Source organism: Betta splendens, chromosome 10 (genome assembly GCF_900634795.4).
Source record: "Betta splendens chromosome 10, fBetSpl5.4, whole genome shotgun sequence".
Lineage (NCBI taxonomy): Eukaryota > Metazoa > Chordata > Actinopteri > Anabantiformes > Osphronemidae > Betta > Betta splendens.
In genome coordinates, this window is record NC_040890.2 from 13,644,758 (window position 1) to 13,661,994 (window position 17,237).

The 17,237-nt window shown below is 49.9% G+C and overlaps 2 protein-coding genes across 2 annotated transcripts in view; one reads left to right on the forward strand and one right to left on the reverse strand.

Moving 5' to 3' along the window:
* mrpl11 (mitochondrial ribosomal protein L11) overlaps positions 1–17,237 on the reverse strand; it is a 29,292-nt gene that overhangs the window by 4,171 nt on the left and 7,884 nt on the right. The window contains exons 2-3 of the mRNA XM_029165240.2: positions 16,725–16,903; positions 444–539 (exon numbers count right to left, since the gene is read on the reverse strand). Coding sequence (XP_029021073.1) covers positions 444–539; positions 16,725–16,847 — 219 coding nt within the window. The 5' untranslated portion in view covers positions 16,848–16,903. The remainder of the gene's footprint in view (positions 1–443; positions 540–16,724; positions 16,904–17,237) is intronic.
* Positions 4,949–12,158, forward strand: tmem265 (transmembrane protein 265). Its single transcript, XM_029165239.3, has 2 exons — positions 4,949–6,518; positions 9,356–12,158. The coding sequence occupies exon 2, from the start codon at positions 9,358–9,360 to the stop codon at positions 10,420–10,422; it is 1,065 nt and encodes a 354-aa protein (XP_029021072.1). The 5' UTR covers positions 4,949–6,518; positions 9,356–9,357; the 3' UTR covers positions 10,423–12,158.

The window sequence follows — 17,237 nt, forward strand, 5'->3', positions numbered from 1 at the left end:
ACTGTTGCTGGATATTGCACGTCAAGATAAATTCATGCCTTTTAAAAGGATTAGGCACAAACCTCATTACGAGCCACATCCACTCAGAGGCAATGACGCAACTCCTGATTTGAAACAACATGCGAGGTGAGGGGGGGGGGGGGGGGGGGGGGGAGGGGTCGCGATGAGTCGAACAATATGCGGGTGTGTAAAAGAAAAGGTGCACGCTCACAGAAGCCCCTTTCCGTGTAATGCACATCTCCTGCGTGCACTTAATGCTTCTTGACTCCGACTTCCTCTGGGTATTGCTTCGTTAATGAATGCAAATGGAAAGGCTTACTTTGGTGGTGGAGTATGAATAATGGAAGCGATTCTGGTAATAGCATGCAGCGCGTGGATTTAGCCACAATCGTGGGAGGGGAGAGTGTTAAACGCAGGGGGTCGAGGGCGGCGAGTGAACGCACCTTGACGTGGATCTTGATCGGCAGCGGGATGCCCTCCTTCAGCTCCTTGGTTTTCTCGTTGAAGTCCTTGCAGAACTGTCCAATGGGGATCCCTCTCTGGGCGGGAGCAGCAGAGAGAGGGGACATAAATGTGTGGAAAACAGTGGACGGTTGTTTTAAAATGTATGAGGAATCTGAGCGTGCCAGCATTCAGCTTAATGTCACTTGTGTCACATTGTGCTGCCAGAATACAGATGACTTAGCTGCTGCCAGTCAAATCAATCAAAGCGTCGGAGAGGTCTGACTATATTCACACACATCAACGGTTCAGGGAGCAGGTGGGTGATAGGATATATACACATTACATACGAGAAGCGCATGTGCTGCAACATTTTGGTGGAACCATTTTTAAACTTCATCCTCGCTCATACTTGTTATTTTCACAGCGAGATGGATCCGTGTGTGAGTGTGTGTGTGTGTGCCTGCAACATTCAGTTGTTCCGCGCTTTGTTTGTGTGTCTGTCACTCGATCTATGACTGAATGCATGTTGGTGCCCAGAGCCAGAGGAACCCAGTGATGAATGAGGCTCCCATTTCCCAGCTCCTGCGAGGCCAACCAGAGCGAGAGCAAAATGGATGGGTGACATTAAGTCAACACCCGGCCAACGCCGCTCCTTTGCACCATTCCTCCTTGCAGATGGATTCAGTGGCAAAAACTAATAAAGAATCTAATTATTACAGCTGAAATTTAAACTGACCTTCACCCTCCATACTTCCCAAAGGCAACACAGTGATTGAAATGTTCATTTTAGAAATGAGGAGAAAGAAGGGAAAAAAAGAAGGGGGGGGGGGGGGGGGTATACACAATCTAATCGACTCACAAGACTCTACGGCTCCACAATGGAGCCGAGCACAACCATATAATAATGCATCTGATGAGAAGTCAGTCATCCTGAGACATGCGCCAATGACAGGACGGGGAAGACATTTATTTGAACTTAACGGAGCAGAAAGTTCTCCGAACATCATCTCAGCTAAAAGGCCTCCAAAGCACCTGGTGAATGCTAAACAGCCGGCCGATCCGCGCAACCTCTGTCACTTCATTAGACTCTAAAACGCTGCTCATTACTCGCGCGTCCACCGACAATAAAAACGAAACCCCACAAACCGATTGAAACCGCGACGCGAGCCGGGCCGCGTTGTTGTTTCCGAGCCGGTGGGTGCCATTTGAATTACAATCCCCCGCTAATGAAATGAGTTGCTGCTGCGTCCCCAGCGCCCACACCGGGCTCTACCTTCCCCTCCGCCCCCCCCTCCTGCGCTTATTAATAGTAATCCCATGTCAACCTTGCTACCTTCTACCGACGCCTCCCAAGAAACAACACAGCAAGGGTAAACAAGTGGGGAGGCAGCACTGAGAGAAAGTCTAATTAAATATGGATTATTATAAAGACTGTGATGTTTATACGAGACAATCTAAACCCTTTTAGCTTCAGCCCCCTGTTCCTTTGTTTTGGGCCGGTCCGCGTTGGATAATGATCTCTCCCACTGACACAGGCAGCCCTTTAATGCTACACAATGCAATGAAAAGGTCTCCCTGGCCAGCCACAGATAACGCCCGATGTTTCTAACATGTGCTTAAGCACGGCCCGCGAGACATTATGCAGACAATGGAGCGTCCGGGCTAAAGATAGACAGAGGAAAAGACTTCACACGGCCTTTCCTGACCAGATAGTGCTCCACTGCTAAGAAGGCTTGAACAAACACGAGGAGGAGAGAGAGGCAAATGCCAGAAAAAGACAGGCCTGAGGATCAGAGACGCAACCCACATGGGGACAGCAGACAGTTTGCCCTGAGCTTCACACGCCATTAAATATGCAGCAGAGACAGGTAATCACATTTTAATTAAGCTGTTCTACAAGCGTCCGGGCGTCGGAAGATGACAGCGCGAGCGCGTTGTATTTTGGCCTCGGGTTATTTAATAGTTTAAATGCAATAATTAAGGCGATCGGACCGCGCCGATAATTGCAATCGGCAGCCTTTAAATGTAGCAGACGGCCGGCGAGCCGCGAAGGCAAGGTTCAAGGTTGGCGCCGCCGACTTCCCCCCCGTGACATTTATCAGGGAGAGAGGGAAAGGACTGGAGGAGTAACATTCATGCCCCGGCCAAATCACTAACCCTGCCCGCTGCATCTGAGCATCTAATCATCCTCCGGTCCAAGCTGCTGGATAAAGCCTCTCTCTTCCACCATGACTGATTAGGGCCGGGTGCTCTCCAGTATAAAATGGCTGCAGCCCATCACCCGAAGCGAGGCCTTCTGCGCCGGCCGCGAACGCGGACATTCAGCCGCGCGCCTTCAAAGGCTTCCCAGATCCCGGGCGCCCGGATTAAACGCTAATCTACCAAGATATTTCCCGCCGTCAAATCCGGCGGCGGCGGCGGTGAGTAATTGCTACGTGATCCGTTCGAGGCGAGCGCGGCGGTCTTATTGCTCATAATTATGGGAGCAATTAGGCATTTGCAATTAAAATCTGAGAAGTGTCCGTTTGATTTGACCCCTTCCACCACATTCTCTGCAGCCTTTTTTGACACTCCCTCCGTGTTAATGTGATTGGCCTTTCGGCTTCACTAACTCTTTTTAACAAGATGTAGCCCTGGTGTGGCAGGATGGCGTGAGAGCGTGGGAGGAAGGGGAGGAGAGAGACAGCTGAGGTGTATTAAAGTTGTCGGGAATGTGTCCAGGGACCGTGGTCAATATTTGAACAATGAGAGGGGGTTTGTTTGACCGAGGCGAGCGGCGGCGGGGGAGCGAGGCAAAGAGACGACCGCGGGAGGTCCTCATGAATATGGGTGAGTGTGTGTATGTTTATGCATGAACCGACGGCCGGGTTTCAGTGTGACAGGACCATCAGCTGGAGAGCGGAAACGCGTGCACGCGAAAGCTGCCGAAAGGCCGCCGATGGTGGCGGCGAGGAGGTTTTTCCAGCGCGCGTGGTCGCAGGTGTCTCAGCGAGAGGAGGGGGGAGGTGGGGAGGGGCATAATAGGGTGAGAAAGGGAGAGAAGGAGAGGAGGTCAGGAGGAGTACTGTGCTCATGGAAGCGTGGCTAACATGGAGATAGAAGGACACAGATGGAGGAGGAGGCCTTGAAGCAGGAGGCGGGATTAATTGCCCCCGCGCACGCGGGGCCGCTGGATGAATCGCCCCCGGCGGTCGCCGCGGCGGAGTGCGGCGGCGCGGCGGCGAAGGTGAAGCGAGGTTGTCGGGAGGGGAGGTTAATTAAACCCTTCAGTGTGAAACACTCTCATTCATTACCTTCATTACCTTGTTCATTTAATCTGCTCCAGTGTTGGCATTTTATCACATTCAGCCCCGTTGTAGCATCATACAGCTGATTAGGTTCCACGCTGCACCCCCCCCTCAGCCGCGGGGGGGGCGAGGAGCGAGAGGTGGCCGGGTCCGACGCAGGCACCCACACACAGACAGGCGACAGAACAAAACGAAATGGGTTCACGCTGGACGTGCGTTTTAGCAGATTTTCCACCCCGGAATGGGCGGATTAGTCGTAAAAGTGGAAAATGAAAGCGATTTTCTCCCCTGGTCTCCGGCGAACTGTGCTGGGCCCAAAACACAGCCCTGTGCGAGAGAGGCTCAAACTGGCGTCAGTGCAGGAGCCACAGAGAACAAAATTCAATGGACTCGTCCCTAAAACCACCAAAACAAGCCAAAACTCCTCAGCAGCGGCCTTTTTTAAACGTCTGTCTCTTTGCCTAAAATAGACGCAGCTCCACAGACTTGAGACACAACCTTCACTTCTTTCCTTTTTGTTTCCGGCACAAGGCGGAGAATTCGCTGCTTGATGGTACGGGGGGAACAAGCGCGCAGGGGGATGCTGGAACAAAATGGATTGCATCACGACAAAACATCCCATTTTCAACTCCATTAGATCTCCCTCACAGTCTTGACAGTTTTTTTGCCACTTCACATGATTAATCACGTGCGGAGGCTGCAGGAGAGACACGGGCGCCTGAGCGGCAGCTGAGGCTCCGCACCGGAGACGACTGAGGAGAGGAAAAAAGAACAAAAATCATAAAGACACGGTGACAAGTGGAGGAGCGACGCGCCAAGAAAGAGAATCAGCAAGTGTTAGTGACGTTTTAACAAAAGAGTGTGTGTTTGTGGAGTCTTCAGAGGGATAATGGTGAATTATTCACGCGACAAGTTGCATTTTAAAAAGGGGATTTTAAAGAGGTAGCTGCTGGTTTTACACTTGGAAGTTTCCCCGCGGGTTCGAGGGAGGAAAAGTGCATTCACGCACCCGCGGGGGCGACTGCTCCGAGGGTGACGTTTGCCACGTCTGTGGAGGTCGGGCCCGGCCCGGCTCGCTGCCGGCGCCGTTAGCATTCTGGGACCGTGTGTGAACCCATGTGTCCTTCCAAACTTCCCAGATCACTGCCGAAGCGGTGGACAGGCTGCCGGCCGCCCCTCGCCCTCCTCTCTCTCTCTCTCTCTCTCTCTCTCTCTCTCTCTCTCTCTCTCTCTCTCTCTCTCTATGAAAGCCAGTGTGCAGGCTGACCTTCAACCACACCCACAGGGAACAAAATAGCAAAATGAGGAGAGGCACATAGTGGCAGAAAGCCGGAGAAAACAGGATAAGCACGGGAGACGGGTGAGGGGAAGGAGGCGAGGGATGAAGGAGCAGAGAGGAACACCACGCTGAAGCGAGGAGACAAAAAAAAAAAAAAGAGGAAAAACGGAGAAATCTCTCTTTTCTTGGGAAGCAGCCGAGCGCAAAGCGGAGTCTGACAAGAAAGATGACGCTCCATCCTCCTCCTCACCGGTCTGATTACACCGCTCACGCTGACGCCAGCGCGCCACCGGCAGCTCCAGGACTTTGAGGCTCCGCCGAAGGCGCCGCGTCGCCGTGGAGCGGGACCTCGAGGAGGCGCCGGCGCCGACGGTCACGCGCGCGCTTCTTAAGAGGAACCGCACAAAGAGGCAGTGGATGAAGAATTAGCAGGCAGAGAAACAGTTTCCACAGAGGTTCATTTTGACTAGAACGTCCCAATCCCTGCGTTAAAGCCGGTCGTAATGAGTTAATCTACAACAGAAGGATGATTTCCTTGTGTGACTAAGGCAGTGAGCAGACAGAAGGAGGACTAATTAAAGTTGTAACATCTGCCTCCTGAGCTCTGGATGTGTCTACAGGCTACAAGTCCCTCTCGCTCTACTTCCCCTCAGTCTCATTTCCAGCAGGGAGGGTAAATAAGGAATGGGCTCGCTGCTAAACAAAGCAACTAATCTTCCTGCAAGTGGCGTCGCCCTCATTACCATAACCAATGAGCGCACTGTAGCTGCGCGCGCTGAAACACTCACGCCGAGCCTCTCCGGCTCAACTTCCACAGCTGATGCCGGAGGAGAGGAGGGGAAACGGAGTGGGGTGGGAGGTCTGGAGAGGAGCACGTAAGCTGCTTACAAATGATCACCACGACCGAACTCGGACAGCGTGAGTGAGTTTGCGCCCCCTCCGTCCTCCGTCTGTGTCGGAGCGGGCTGCGGTTCTCGCGTCGCCGCCGTTAAGCCGCTCCTGCCCCACTTGCGATCGACTTCTCCGGCTGCTCCGCGCGGCGAGGATCCAGGTCCGGATCAGGATCCGGACCCCCCCCCCCCCCCGGACCGAGCCGCCGCATCATCAGCACCAGCATCAGCAGCGGTCCCGCTCCGCCGCGGCACCGACAGGCGCGCGGAGCGACGCTGCGGGAGGTGACAGATCTACATTCACGTCCAGATCCGCGTCTCCCGCGACGCGACGACCGCGGAGCCCAGCGGAGGGGACGGCGGCGCCGCCTGCGCCAAAACCCGGGACGCACCAAGCGCGAGCCGCGGTTCGTTCTCTCAAACTCGGCTCGGCGGCGATGACTTTCCCTTTGTGCAGCCTCGCCTGCAGCGAGGATAGGAGTTCATCACCGAGCCCGGCTCATCAGCGACAATAAGGGACTTTATTCATCGCCGACGCCGCGCGTGCTGGGGGAGACACAGCACATGTTGTGAATCACGACCGGAGGACCGAGCCCAAGTGCGAGACGAATGGTTTGGGTAACTACAGCTTCACTTTCCATAGCAGCCATGCGTCCACGGACGAACGACGGCAGCGTACCTGCTGTTAATAGGCCGCTTATGAAACAGGTGTTGCACAGAAGCGGGTTTAGACAGATCGTGAAATTGCCACGGGAAGCGGGACGTCGCGCATCAGCACTGCGTGGGGCAGCTAATGACGGCCGTATAATATGAAGGTGAGGGGGGGGGGGTGTAAATAAGGAAAGAAACCCGGAAAGTCACAGCCGCCACGGCAACACCTGAGCCGCTACCTGGTAAATCAACAGATGCTTCAGTCGCGTGGCTTCGCGTCTCGAGAGGGGATTTATTCAGCGGTGCATTATCCGGGACCGCACACTGGCTGCCTCTCTATTTATTAATTACCCCGCACATAATGGCACCGATGTCGTACCGATGCCCTTGGTGCTCCGGTGCCACCTGTGATAACTTGTGAAGTGTCTCGTCTTTGATGTAATTTGGAGCTCAGTGAGGGGCGTTTATCCAGATAAACTGCGGGCGTAGGGAAATTAATCACCGCTCTATACGTGGACCCGTGCCCATCTGGAGATCAGCCACTATTAATATAAAAACGGAAATCATGGGGCAACCCCACCCCTTCGCTTTAACCCCCCATCACTGCACTGCAAAGAATTTAAGAGCTTTTTTAAATGATTACTTAGACACTGGTTCACATGGAGCAGCAGCGGCGCACTAATGTCAGAGTCGATAAAGACGAGAGGGGGAAAAATGATTTTCAGTGCAGAAAAGAGAACACGGGCTCAGGGGGTGGAGGAAATAAAGCGGGATAAATCTCTGGGCCGCTCACTATTACATGTCATTACTCATGCTTACAGCAAAATAGGTTGCCTCACCTTGTCAACGCCCGTGTCACATCCCAGACAGGGGGGGATGATAAATTTGGCCATTATTGATGAGCTGAGTGGACACGCGAGCTGTCAGCCGGGTCCCTCAGTCAGAACCGAATAAATTACACGACACTGACAGGGAGTCAAAACACAAACACGGGCTGACAGGCAGATTTCCAGGGTGAAATTTAAGGCGCAGGTGGAATAACTTAGAAGGTGCGACCTCCTCCAGAGAGAAGGGGAGGCAAAATGCCAGCTGCAAACTTCTCACTCTCCTCTGCAGAGTGGCTTTGTTCCTCTTAGAGGGAAAAACCAAATTTAAATTCCAATATCCCCCTCAATCTGCAGTGGCGAAATTCATTCAATTCACTTTCAATTTCCGAATGATAATCAAGTTGCGGCGCGCGCTGAGACAAAGGGCTTCATAGACTATCAGATATTGCCAACGCCGGCGTGATCCGCGCCCGTCCTCCCACCATGCCTCCGAGGGGATTAATCAGCCGCCATCGTTCCTTTCCCCCCATCGCTTTGATTCATCTGTTTCAGAACAAACGCGAGCGGCGGCGATATTTCAATAGCCCCAGTGATGAATACGCTTAGATCCACGCAGGCCAAGCTGGCTCATGAAATGCATGTCTTCCTATAAGTGGGTGGAAGTCACTTCCTATCTCCATTTGAGTTTCTCTCCCTCTTCATCTCTTTCTCCCCCTGAGCTTATTTATGAACTATTACCATCACACAGTAACACTTTATTAGGCATGTAGACGGCCAAAAGGCCTATTAATCTCCCACTTGCAGGCTTACACTCATTCGCCTTCTCTGCACACACTTATACACAATATCTGAGCCCCTTTTGTGCCCGGTGGAGTTCCTCGGCGCTCACTGATTCAGGCAGCACAGCTCCTCTTACTCGTGCAGCGAGGGAAGTGATGCATCGCACACCGGCGAGATGTCAATAGGCATTTTTCTCTGGCACGCGTCCCTCCGAGCCCGCGATCCGCTGCTCACTCGCGCCGAACTGTTGCCATTAATGACGTATCTGAGATGGGAATGATTTTATATTAGAAGGCCATTGATCCGGCCGAGGGGACGGCACCGGAGAGGCACCGAGCGGAGGACGGAGTCCATCGCTCTGGCCTGTTCAGCTAAATACGGCACAAAGACGTCGGCTCGATTACGCTGTAAAGTCAATGATCGTTTCTCTGGCTGAGATCGATGCAGAGGTTTATACTGTCTGCGGATGAGATATTAGCCGAAAAAAAGGGGAGAATGAACATCATATTGAACCAAATTTGCATTGCGTGCATGCACTCACCCAGACAGACAGTGTTTACACAACCGTACGAGTCGAACGCATCTCCAAACCAATAGCAAGTTATCAATATTCATCTGAAACTTCCAATGATTAAAGGCTGCAGTGCAGTATGAAAATAAACATGGCAGACTTTAGAGGCACGGGGAAAAAAAAGCTCTGACGGGGCACCTTGCTGTGCCTCAACACAATTAATTAATAATGAATGGATGCAGTACAAAAAAAAGAACACATACCAAAACAATAAACAGAAGAAAGTAACAGCAGAGAACTTGGGAATTCACCAAATCAAAAAGACGCAGTGTTAGAACCTTTATGAAAAACATATACTATTTATTTCAGAGTCACGAAGATAAAATACAAAATCTATTCACCATCTATTTTCTCAGCTTGAGCAGGAAATGCAGCTCTGGCCCAAGATTAAGGGCTCAAACTGGTTCCTCGGCAGCCAGTGACTCTAACCATAGCAACAAGCATCAAACTAGTTCACATTTGGTTTGAATTAGTGCAGGACAGAAATGATCGTGCTCCGCCACAGCCACAGTGTCAGTTATACTGGGGACAGATGGCGCCGGCTGAGGCGATGTGAGCAGAGTCTGAATCCTGCCATTGCAACAGATTTCCCACGATGCATCTGTGTGTGTGTGTGTGTCCGCCAGGCATGGTGCCCACGCCCCAGGTGTGCGTATCAACCCTGGTCACGGTGAGCACGATGGCGGTGGTGGACCTGTACCTGCTGGAGCAGAGCATGCTGGGGGCGCGGGGCCCCCCGGGGCCCGGCGTCTGGCAGTGCGCCGCCGTGCTGCTGGGCGACGCGGGCTTCCTGCTGGCGCTGCGCTTCGTGTCGGCCGGGGTGGCGTCGGAGGCGCGGTCGCCGCGCCGCGGCTTCGCCAACGCCTTCTGGTTCCTGTTCCTGTCGCTGCTCCAGCTCAAGCTCTTCTTCGTCTGCCACAACTACAGGCAGGAGCGCCGGCCGCCCGACCCGCTCGCCAGGAAGACCCTGACGCTGCTGCTGTCCATCTGCCTCCCGTCCCTGTTCCTCATCCTGACGGGCGCCGACCACATGACCCCGCAGCGCCGCAAGCAGGAGGTGCGGGGCCGCCTGCTGTGGGTGGTGGTGGACCTGCTGGATGTGCTGGACCTGCAGGCGGGGCTGTGGGAAGCCCAGGGAGGAGCAGCGGCGGGGCCCGGGGGGGCCCTCGAGCAGAAGCTGCCAATCTGGGCCGAGGGCCTGGTCTTCTTCTACTGCTACGCCCTACTGCTCCTGCTGCCATGCGTGGCCCTCACAGAGCTCGGGGCCACTGCTCTGCCTGGGCAGAGGGGTCCACGCAAGGAGGCTCTGTACCCGTGGCTCAGCCTGGTCACCATCAACGTCTTCACCCTGGCCCTGAGGGGCACGGGCATGCTGTGGTACAGGGACCCCCGCGTGTCCACCGTCTTCCTGGGGAAGAACCTGCTGGCTCTGGTGGTGAAGCTGAGCTCGGCCTGGGAGAGACACCGGCAGGAGCGCTCGGCGGCGGGAGCCGGGGCTCTGGGCGGCGCGGAACCGGCAGAGTCGGCCCTGCCGAGTCAGAGCTCGGAGCCGGGAGAGAGCCAGGCTCAGGGGAAAGCGCCTCCCTCTCATTATCACACGCTGACTCGCTCCCAAAGCCACACGCTCTCCCACGTCAGCCTGGAGCCCACAGAGACCGCCTTAGGACCCTCTTTCATCTCCCATGAACTCTAGAGAGTGACTCTAAACAGGCATGCATGTAAACACCCCCCCCACACACACACACACACAGGCCAAGCAAGCCAGTATCACATCCAAACAGAACTTGTGAACTGTGATGGATATGATGGAGGGCTGTGGTAATGCATTTGGCAAGCTCAGCTTTCCTGCACATCTTGTGCTAAGAATAACTCAAAAGACGTATTTTTAAATTGAACCCAGAGAACACATCCATCAGACTGTAAAGAATATTCCAGAAGCGTATGCAGGCGTCTCGTAGTGTGTTTCTCCTCTTTTAATCTGGGCACATCTGCCTCGGCTGCCACAGCTCGTTGAATCCCGACCTTGACAAACCATCCCGCTGTTGCAGTTTAACTTTCTAACATTTCTAATGCGTGTGTTTTCGTTCTGTTAGCGGACGGAGGGGAGGGGGTCGACTCATCTGTGATGCACTTATTTGTCAAATGTGACATCGGTTCCTGAGGTTTGGGCCGTTAGATGCCGAAACACAGACAGTGACCTTTCAGAGTACATTTTCTCTGACTTCACAGAGGAAAGTTTATTACACATGAGTGATGATTTATTTGCTCCTTCAGGACCACAGAGGCTAAATTTAAAAGCCACCTAGCACTAAAACCCACTCTACACTCTCCTCCAGCATTGAGTGTCCATCCAAACTGCTCCCTACCTCTTTGGCTTGTGACCCTTTGAAGTAAAAGTCTAGTCACGACCCCCCAAATAAGATTATTACTATTTAAATGCATTCTAGCGGCCTGGAGAGACTTTTTCATATTCTCATGGCGGCCCAGATTTATCTAGTGCTGCACGATGGCTTGTCCACCAATTGATGTGCTCCCAGGCTTTCATTCCAACCACAGGCAATGCTGGCAGATCTCATTTAGTTATTCCTCTTGTTTGGCAGAAATGCGAGATGAACCAGGCGCTGTGGAGTTTGGCAGGAGTGGAAACCTACAGATTAGTGAGGCTCATCATCAACCAGCCCTGTCACACTGTGTTTTTTTTGCTCTTATGACATCTGTTACTTAGTTTAAATGCTGAATCTGAAGCATACTGAATATTCCAATTTAGGCACGATTTCAAAAATGAATAAACCTGTTTTTCTATTTCAGGATTTGCTGTTAAAGTCTTCCAAGGGAGATTTGAACGCGACACACTAGAAACCATATAACGAACCATTTACATAAATAAGATCAGTTTTAACTCTCAGATGGGAAATATTCTAATGCTGCATCTTAAAACGACTGCAGCGCAAACTGCAGGTGTATTTGAATATGTCGTTTATGTTCATGACGGCAGGCCAGTGTCATAAATCCCTTCACAACTTGACAACACGTTCAGAATTCATGCTTTGCCGTCATTTGTTGCTGGTACTTGTATCATACCCATTGTTAGTCGCTATCAGAGGGGGAACAAAAAAGAAAGAGAAGCTGTCCAGCTGCAGATCGCATGCCTAATCCATGTTCCACTCCAGATAAAAGAGACGACTTCTCATTAGAGGCGGCGCTTTCTTACACAAATCTGTCGGGATGCGGGCGCCGCGGCGTCCGGGCGCCCAGGACGTACAGTACAGTCAAGTGCCTTGTTTCCTCATGAAGCCGCTGCATCACGGGTACATGTGAAACTTGGACTCATGCCATGTGTGTATACTGTTGTTGTTGTTGTCAGCTACACCTCCAGGACAGTGTGCAAACTAATAAAGTGTTTCGTACGAGCCTCATGTTGACATTTCATTGCCTGTTGTGTAGGTGGTTTATTGGCAGCTTGTCACCCACACTGGAGGAAGTTATTCAAGGCCAATAGGCCTCGGGGACAAATAACTACTTCAGTCTGTCAAAACTTGCACTATAGAAAGTCAATGAGCTCCTATTGTGTAGGGTTTTTTTCACACTGCACCAGTGACATATTCAAAGCAGAGAACTGTGCTCCTCGCTTCACGGAGCCACACACAAAAGGCCGTCATTTGCCACAATTGCAACAGTGGCGCCGGCGGCGCCGATGCCGCGGCAGCGATCCCTGATCCTGCCGTCGCGTGGTCTGGTTTCAAAGCGGAGAGAGAGAGAGAGAGAGAGAGAGGTCTCGATAAGATGGGACGCGCGCGTCAAGAGCTTCACTAAGTGTTTCCTCACAGTGAACCTGCTCTTCACACATCGGCTGAGTGCGTTTCCACTGCGTTTAAATGGCCCCATTAATTGAAATACAGGCAATTTCTCTAAACCAAATGTTTATTCTCACAGCTTTATATGTTTAATGCACACAGTGCTTAAAAACACATATTAAGACCTAGGCACACATTCCACCACAAAGAGATTAATTTAGGGTTTCACTGGGGAATTTGTCTGGTTTAGACAGAGTTGGGCAGAAACCAGAGGGAGAACCAGAGTAGCAGGCAGCATCCAGCTCCTGCCTCCTCCCTCCCCTTTCATGTCCTTCCCACTCGCTCACTCTACATTTCAAACACACATATCCTCCATGCACTCCCTGTTGGCCAACTTCTCATATTTCTATTATACTAAAAGCAGCGCCTGCATAGGCAGCAGCTCCGGCAAATGACTACCTCCTAGAATTTGTTGCACCTGTTAAGCTCCAGATACAATGCTCAGCATTTTCCCCCAGCTCCCACCAACTTGTGTAACTCGCCCCTGAAGGAAAGTGCTCCAGCTCCTCTCCTACCCCCCCCCCCCACACACACACACAAATGTGCTAATTTCACTCTATACTGTAATTATTCTCCAGTATCAAAGCTTTCAGTTTCCCCCTTTTTTGTGCATCTCTCCCGTTCCTTCTTTTATTTTTCTCGTTTGTTTAAATTTGCCCCGCAGCTGACAGGCGGCGTACCTCTCTGCACTTCCCCTGTCAAGGGTTGTTAGTCAGAGAAGAGGTGTGGGGGGGTGGTGGTGGTGGTGGTGGTGGTGGTGGTGGGGGGGGGGGGTACCGGGAGGGGTGGCTGGCTAAGATTAAAAGGCCATGGCCACTGCCTAAAGCAGAGCGGGTGCCGAGTGCCATTTATTTACCGCTCGCTACACAGAGTGAGTGTGATGGGGGAGCAGGACACTTACAACACGCCGCCGTGACAACAATGACATCCCAAACACCTTTAGACAAACACATGGGTTTGTGCAGCTCAGCTGAGCACTTGGTTACCACCTGTCTCACCTCATTACCCCCGACTTGACAGCGGCTACAGTACAGTATGCCTACGAGCTCGCACCCACCTAGTCGGGCAGAAAGAGACGTTTAACAGACAGATGTCTGAATCATTCATCATAGCACACACCATCAGCACCACAGCGTTTGGACTTCAAAGCGTGCGCTACCAGATAAAAATGATGCAAAGGAATCAGAGGCTCGTATGATATGCAATGCAATGCTTGTGACAAACGCATATTAATAGGTTTCTCAGATGTTGGGGCTACCTGCTGAGGGAGGTGCGGGAAATAAAAACCACCAGGAACAAAGTTTAAATTATTAATAAGCATCAAACACAAACGGCAAACATTCAGATTATAAAATGTGAGAATCTGCTGCTTTTATCCATGTATCAAGAAAAGGTACCGCATGTTCTTGTCATACACTGAACATTAATTTATGTGGTGTATGAAAAATGCACCTTTCATACAGAGTCTATTTAAATATATTTATGTTTGACACCTACTGAGGCTTCATGTGTAACAGTTCTTTATTTCTACAGCTGGTAAAACTTCATTTAACCGCAATCAGTTCATTTACTGTAAACTGAACATTAAACTTCACCTATTTGCTTTATTATGTGTTGACTATATTTTTGTATTATTTAGTCAAATTTGTAAAGTAAGCATCGCTGTCAGGTGTAGTGAAATAAAAAAAGCTAAAACCTGTTTTATAAATATTTAAGTGGAAGTGAAGTGTAGCGTGAAATGGACCAGGACGCCACACATCAGTATAGAGCATTAATAAATCTTCCTGGATTCCTTGAAACCTATTTTTAATCTAACTTTGAAAACTTTTAGGTAATAATCGGTTCTTTGCTTTTTACTACTCTTTATTAACATTTTATAGTCAAAGATTTTACCTGATATCATATAAGATAATCAAAAAGCCAATCATGGGCTACAAGCCTTAAATAAAACCTCTCTTTTATACTAGATCAATATAAAAAGTAATAAGCTGGCCTCAGGAAATTGGGTAATAGAATAGAATAGAATAAAACGTAGAGTTTTTGTTTGTGTTCTAAGGAACACAAACAAAAATAAAAAAGGTGCTGTTCCAGACAGAAAATAACCAATAGGGGAAAATTAAATTTAGTTTATTACTCATAATTTAACACCAGAACCTAACCAGGAACCCGTTTATAAGTGACATGAAACTACTGTTATCTTGAGTTGCAACACATTTCATATTCAAAACAATCAAAATCAAACTGGAGCATCGCTGCCAAAGAAAAACTATTTATTTTATTTTTTTAAGAGGGGAGAGGACCCAAAATACCACAGCCAGCCACTGATGTACATGACACATCTGCACACACACTGACAGCCTTGATATGATGTGAGACATGAAGGATTGTTCAAAAATGTATGATTGTTATTGTTTGGGGTTTCTTTGCACAGGAGCTGCCATTAAAAACAGCCTGAATACAAAAGTGTGGTTTGTCAGTGAGTGTATGATAGGTGTTCAATTCATTGATTTCAAATTTACAAGTTCTTAATCCTGCACTTGTATCTAATATATTAATGTTCTATTTTAAATAAAATATTGATTTGAGACTAGCAAATCGTTTGGAGTGGGGAAAAGCTACTGAAAAAGGTTCAAATGAAAGTGCAGATATCGGCTTTGTTGCTGGAGAAAAACACCGGGACGCCTTTCAAGTGCAGAAATCGTACTAGTCGCCGTCAAGACACTGTTTGATTTTAAACCTGAAGCATTATCAAGACTGTTCAGAAGAAAAGCCTGCATGAACCGATTTTGAAGGAGTCAGCAAAACAACATTTGAAAGACGTGACATTTGGCTCTGAGCCATTTCTTACACTTTCTGAAAGCTTCCAGACCAAAGACAGATGAAAGAACACGCAGCCCCAATATATGAGTACAAGGAGTAAAAGTACTTCAGCAAAATTAAAACAAAGCAGAGAAATGTGTCTAAAAAACACCCGTCACCAGCCTGGAAAGCAGGTCAGGTTCACGCTTCTGTGAAATACCTGATTTTCAGCAGAACCCTAAAATAATGGCAGGGCAACAGAAAAATAATATTTTCAAAGCAATTACCTTTTTTCCTGATCGTATTAATCATGTACCGCCCTCGTCTGCCAGTGTTCACATTTCCGCTCTCTTCTCAGAGTGTCGTCATTAAGTCATACAGACGGATTAACTGTGAGAATTGATCTGGTTTCCAAGTGAGCAACAGTGTCGAACGCTGATGAGCACCGTCCATTAAAAGAGCCTAACGAGATGATTTGTACCTACAGGACGAGCCGCAGGGCCGCTTTCGCTCAATCTCCCAAGGGATGATCAAACCTTAATGGCTGAATGGACATTAAAGTGGGAACAGATTGTACTTTTATGGTGTGACATAAAGTATACATTTACAAGAATTGCTCAAAACAACTAACTTGTGTCCTCACAAACAGAACAAGTCGGGACATTGGCTTTTAACAGCACTCTCAACGAATATGCTATTATTTACAGCTAAATACAAATCAGCCCCGGTTATTTTTATCCACTTCCTGCAATCCATCTTTGGTCAACAGCCAATTCTTAGGGGGCTGTTGACTTATTTTATTGTTGTACTAGCCAATAAATACACTTTTCTAGTTGAAATTGGCATCAGCAGGGAAAAAGTTGTAGTGGTGTTCTCTGAGCAATAAAAAAAAAAAAAGAAAGACAGACAACCTCAGCTGTCTCTGTGGAGCAATTGAAGCAGAGAGGAGACAAAACCCACAGGTTCAATTCTATTTAATCAACTGGCTGGTAAAGAGTGACACTAATGTATGTGGACAGCAGCCTTTGGCCGGGAAACTGAGAAAAACAGTTGCAGACTGAGGCAGCGTGTGGCACCCACCTGCACAATGGAGCTGTGCGACTAGAATGAAAATGGGAATATGAATGGGAGGGGATGGGGAAGGGGGTGCGAGTACGTATGATTAGGTGACGGGGGGGAGAAAAGTGACTGCTGAAGTGAAAAGAAGGAACTGGGTTATCTCGCTGTTAATGGACAGGTGGGCAGTTGATAAAATGAAGCCCTGCTCCTGCAATTAACTCCATTCTCCTGATTACACCGAGCGAACAGATGTAACAAGAAGTGAAACGCAGAGTAATTTTACCTGGCCTAGCACGGGGCCTAGCGGGGGTCCGGGGGCTGCTTGTCCTGACCTCACGATAGCCCGGATTACACTGCCCACATCCACCTTCTTCACAGCCTTGGCTGCCTTGGAGATCTTTGACATCCTGGCGCGTCTGGAAAGCCTCAAATCTGCCTCCGAGACCAACGAGAACCCATTCACTGGAAAAGGCACAAGGAAAAACAAACAAATTAGCCACAACTGCGACGAATCAGTTAAACGCCGGGCCTCATTAAAACATCATACACTCGAGTCGATTCTGATACCCACAGGGCGAAAACCAGTGCCTTTCCATTCTGCGCTGGGCGAGTAATTAAAAAAAAAATCTTTGCCTTCGATCGGCTCAGCGAGAGCCACTTTCCTGGAGGTGTTTGCAGTGTGGATCAGCAGCCGAGTGAGAAGCTCGTCATGTTGAAGAGCCTGAGAACTGGTAGGATTTAAACTTCTCCCAGCGAATCATGGGGTGCATGCCAAAACATCTGCGTTCCCTCACCT